The sequence below is a fragment of the Lucilia sericata genome, unplaced genomic scaffold, assembly GCF_015586225.1.
Source record: "Lucilia sericata isolate MDLA Ls3-8-SP2 unplaced genomic scaffold, ASM1558622v1 Contig001942F_arrow, whole genome shotgun sequence".
Classification (NCBI taxonomy): Eukaryota; Metazoa; Arthropoda; class Insecta; order Diptera; family Calliphoridae; genus Lucilia; species Lucilia sericata.
In genome coordinates, this window is record NW_023995816.1 from 40,001 (window position 1) to 45,014 (window position 5,014).

At 30.2% G+C, this 5,014-nt stretch overlaps 2 protein-coding genes across 2 annotated transcripts in view; both read right to left on the reverse strand.

Annotated features, from left to right (window-relative positions):
* LOC119613053 (potential E3 ubiquitin-protein ligase ariadne-2-like) overlaps window positions 1–624 on the reverse strand; it is an 8,118-nt gene extending 7,494 nt beyond the window's left edge. The window contains 1 exon segment of the mRNA XM_037968993.1: window positions 537–624. Coding sequence (XP_037824921.1) covers window positions 537–603 — 67 coding nt within the window. The 5' untranslated portion in view covers window positions 604–624.
* A 2,510-nt stretch (window positions 625–3,134) lies between these two features.
* LOC119613050 lies at window positions 3,135–4,358 on the reverse strand. Its single transcript, XM_037968990.1, has 3 exons — window positions 3,662–4,358; window positions 3,409–3,599; window positions 3,135–3,276 (listed from the first exon to the last, which is right to left on the reverse strand). Exons 1-3 carry the CDS (start codon window positions 4,333–4,335, stop codon window positions 3,179–3,181), a joined length of 963 nt encoding a protein of 320 aa, XP_037824918.1. The 5' UTR covers window positions 4,336–4,358; the 3' UTR covers window positions 3,135–3,178.
* Between the last annotated feature and the right edge of the window lie 656 nt (window positions 4,359–5,014).

Sequence of the window (5,014 nt, forward strand, 5' to 3'; positions counted from 1 at the left end):
TATCTATCTAATCTATCTATCTATCTATCTATCTCTATCTATCTATCTACTATCTATCTATCTATCTATCTATCTATCTATCTATCTATCTATCTATCTAGCTATCTATCTTAGCTATCACTCTATCTATCACTCTATCTATTATCTATCTATCTATCTTCTATCTATCTTCTATCTATCTATCTATATTATCTATCTATCTAGCTATCTATCTATCTACTATCTATCTATCTATCTATCTATCTATCTATCTATCTATCTATCTATCTATCTATCTATCTATCTATCTATCTATCTATCTATCTATCTACTCTATCTATCTATCTATCTATCTATCTATCTATCTATCTATCTATCTATCTATCTATCTATCTATCTTTGAAATAGGGGTTTTCCAAAAACACATTTTTCTAAAATCTACATCTTTGTTTTCCCTTATATCAATTGCTTAAAATCCCTTTGAATCATCACATGTTTATTTTAACAAAAATATTTGTCTAAATCCCTTAATTTATGATCACCTACTACTGACTTACCTGAATTGTAATAATCATCGTATTCGCAATCATTATCCGAATATTCCATATCCGAATCGGCTGACATGGTTTTTATTTATTTGTTATTGCTAGCTTTTTTGTTGCTAAATTTTTTACAACAATAAACCAACTGCAGTTATGTTTAAAAAGGTTTTGTTGTATTTTATTAAAATGAGAAAATGGCCAAACAATCAACCAATACTGAGAATGAACTTTAAAAATATTATATATATTTTTTAAATTTATTAAACAGGCACTAACACTGGCATAGATATAAATGCACTTCTGCTCTCATACACGCGTGTGTATATTTTGAAAAAATTCACGTAATTTGTTTTTGTTTTAGACTGGAATAAAATGACCCCTTGTGAAGTTTTGTTGTTGAAAATATAAAATGAAAAAACAACAACTACGTAGATGATGACGACGATGACGATGGTGTGTTAAAAATGTAGGGGAGCTTCAGCAGTAGCAACAACAACCTTTATCATCAGCTACTAAAATAACAACAACAATTGCACAGAATGCAGCACTCTGTCTACACCAGGGATGTAAAATTTGTTTAAAATAAAAGCTGCCAATATAAATGAACGTGTTACAGCTGATTTTTTGTTATTCTTTTATTTATATTTTACAAAATTTTGTGTTGGTGGTTGTTTTTCATATTCAGCTTAAAAAACAAGTTTAAAGGGAAAACAGGATTTTGATTTTGTACTCTACTATTAACGACTAGTTGACGTCTCTGGTTGTGAGTACATATTACACTGGATCTTTTTTTGCAGTGACGAAGGGGTGGTTGGTTGTACAATTTTTTTTCTTTAGGCGGAGGCGTATCGATAACTTGTTTTTATTACAAATCCCAAGAGGGTTGTAAAAATTTTATATAATTATTGTTTTAATTCTGCATTTTAATAGAAATTTCACTTTGTTAAACAAAACTATTTTTTGTTTATAGTTTAACAACAATAAAAATGTCCAGTTAGAATTGTTGGGATTGTGTGTGTAACAAAAAACTGCTCCCCTTTCCCAGAGAGATGTCAGCGGGGGGTTTAATTTGCTGGCTCAATTATGTCTCTTTTGTCTTGTTTTTTTTTGCATCTAAGTTCTTGAGTGTACAACTTTTCTTTGTTTTAATATATTTCGTTGCTTTTATAAACACTATTTAACACTTTAAATTAACTTGAAAACTTTTCTTCATACTTAAAATTTGTTTAAGTTTATTTCTTTCTTTGTATATAAATTAAAATATAATGTCTATGTAAAAAATGATTTTTCTTCCGAAGAAAGGCGTCGTAAATGTAATGAATATAGAGACCTGTGCCGACAAACATTAACTACGACGGCGTTTAAAAATAAAATTTCTGCAGCAGTTTAAAATCGTTGTTTCTGGCTATAAAAGCAGCGCTGCCAGATGAAAATCATTAATTGCCCGATAGATTTTAAAATTATTGTCAAAAATTGTTCTTAACATTATGATACCTTGCACCAGTGAGTATGTTAAAAATGTGATTTATTATTAATAATAAAGCATTTAATTAGTTTTTATCTTATCTCCGAAATTTTTTACAATTTGTTGACAAGAAAAGTGATTATCTAAAAAGGGGTTATTTGGGGGCTGGAGTAAATGAGAGATTTACTTTTACATAGAAGTTTTTTCATGTATTATTGAATTATTGACCTTCAAGTCATTTTCTGAAGGGGACTTGTTATGAGGTCTAGGGTCAAATTATTTTATTATTATAATTATTATTTATCATTAAATTTTGCCGATTTTTGCAAAGATATTGTAATATTTAACGTAATTAAGAGCTCTAAAGCCCAATTCAGGACCTAATGGAATAATGGACCGCTTTCAGTCATTTACAATATTCATTAACAGCAAATTATCTTGGAAAATTATCCGCTAAAATACCGTTATTGAAATAAGCCTGATTACTGTTACCTTTATTTTATTCCGTTTTGGAACGTTTATCAAGCTTGTATTAATTAGAAATATATTTTAAAGCTAGAAAAATTAATCAAAATATGGTGAACATTTTGAAGCCGTCCTTAACTAAATAATTTTCAGCTACGCCGGCTTTTAAATTTCTTCTGCGACTGGGCTTAGTAAATAATGTTATTCAATGCGGAATGTTAACACACAAAAATGATGGTGTTTAGTTTGTTTAGCAAAAAAAAGTGATGCCAAGTTTTACATTGTGTAATAAAGTCTGCTACTGGCCGGTAGAGTGAATTAAACGTTAATTTTAAATTTTGATGGTTTATTATCAGAATTTTGTATGGAAAAAGTTCCAAGAACCATTAATATCCTCAATATCTGTTACCAAGAACTATTTTTTGGTACTTTTTCGTTTTTTAACAGATATTTTTTAGTTTTAATATTGAATCTAGAAACATGAAATTAAGCATGTAGAGCACGGATTAAATGTGAAATTATTTAGAGGCGATTTTTTGGTAATTCTTCAAAAGTACTTTGAAGGGGAGGATTTTTGAAACTATTTCGTCACTCAATTGGTGGTCTTTGGTTTTTCTGTACTTTTTGAATGTTTTCTAATATTGAACCTATGAACGCAAAATTAATTAAATATAACACTTATTTATTTGTTTTTATTAAAAATTAAATAATTAAAATTAAATTAAAATTATTTCATGGTCACATTATAATTGAAAGAAAAACCCGATTCCTTTGTATATAAACCATCACTATTGAATAAAAGCATTAAAGGTCCGGGATTGGTGCCTAGAAAAAGTACAAAATCTTAATCTGGAAATTCATTCTTATTATTTCAAAAGGATTAAGCTAATTAATATTTGTTTTATCAGTTTTGATATTTAAAATATTATTATGTTATTTCTTAAATCATCTACTTACTAACAACTTCAGTGCCCTGAATGCTGTCGCCACAGAAATAGGTGGCTCTTTTACCCGTAACTTTAATTTTCGCCTGAGGTATCATTAAATAATCCGAGCTAATGGCGTTATTTGTGGGATTCCTGTGACAATATTCATCAGTAGAATTTTCTTTTGACGCTGCACCCAAAAGGAAAAACTTGGGGTTCAAACTGGAAAAAATTTACTAAAAAATATTTAAAACTTTTCCAAGAAAACTCCAAATAAAACTTACACTAAACTCCTTGTATCCTCAGTACGGCGGAAGCATATAGCATAATTTAGATTACCAGGATAAATACCTTTACCCTGATCGAAATTGAAAGAGGTAACTGAACCTTCGGCATAGGGGAAGTATTGTAAACAACCGGGAGGAGACACAAAGAAACCATCTTTAATGGTGGAGCTACCCAAAGCAGGTTGTATTGGCTCAACACTACGTATAGCAGCTCCCACCGGACACTCCAGTTGTGTAACAAATATATTCCATTTAGGAGTGGGCAGATTGTGATAACCCACACGATTAGCCAAAGCCACCATTAGGTTTACACTAGTAACACCAGCCGTACGATTGAAGGGCAGGTAAATATGTTGTGACGTTTCAGTGCCACATAATTTCAAATTTCCAGCCTGGAAATAATCCTTATCACATTGAACATATTTTAAATCATTATCCGGTCCAGGCAGTGAAGGAGGCGCCAAGGTGTAGCCAAACTCAATGCGCAATTGACACACATTACTGCTGTAGGCATTGATCTTGTAGTTACACTCTCGAGGAGGATTTTTAGGATTGGTTAGTTGAATTCTTTTAGACGAACTACTACCACCACAACCGGGCTTACCCACCGAGGCGGAATAAGCAAAATGCGACAAAGTCACCAGTAAAAGTAGGGTTAGAATTGTATTCATTGCGATGCACTTAACTATTAAACTAAATTAAATATTTAGGAGGAATGGAGTTTTTATATGATTTCTAAATAGCTAATAGATATATTGGTTTTCTTATCTCTGGTATAATGATAGAGCATATTTTTTAATTTAGCAAAATATTTATTGCACAAAACCCTTTAGTTTTTTTTTTGGGGGAAATTTAAGATAAACATTAATACATTAAGGGTATTCACAGACTATTAGACATGCTATTATACCGAATCTTTATTACCCTTCCAAAATGGCATCATCTTAATCTGATTATCCATACTGTTTGGCCAATTAAGTTCAATATCGTTGTTATCAAAAACAGCTGTCTAATAATGATTTATTTATCCATTAATTATTACTACTTATATCTGTTTTAAGTTATAAATTATTTCCCTTCTATAATTATTAATTACTTAGATATTTTATTTAGAAGCTTTAATTTAATTTACAAACTTTTGCGTTGATACACTGATTTAAGCTTCCTCCTTTTTCTCTTTCTTTAATCTCTCACTAATTGTCTTGTTTAATCTGTTTACTACTTCCTTCCTTTCTTTTGTTTTCCTTTAGTTGCAATTTTAACTCGACGCGTTGCGTAGGTGACTTTGTAAAACAATCAAATAAATTATAATAAATTGTGAAAAAAAAGCTGCAAATGCTATTTATCGAT

Coding starts and splice junctions, on each gene's coding strand:
- LOC119613050 (XM_037968990.1), bottom strand. CDS start 4,335: ATGAATACAATTCTAACCCTACTTTTACTGGTGACTTTGTCGCATTTT. Junction 3,600..3,661: donor GAGGATACAAGGAGTTTAGT/GTAAGTTTTATT, acceptor AATTTTTTCCAG/TTTGAACCCCAAGTTTTTCC. Junction 3,277..3,408: donor TCAGGGCACTGAAGTTGTTA/GTAAGTAGATGA, acceptor TACTTTTTCTAG/GCACCAATCCCGGACCTTTA.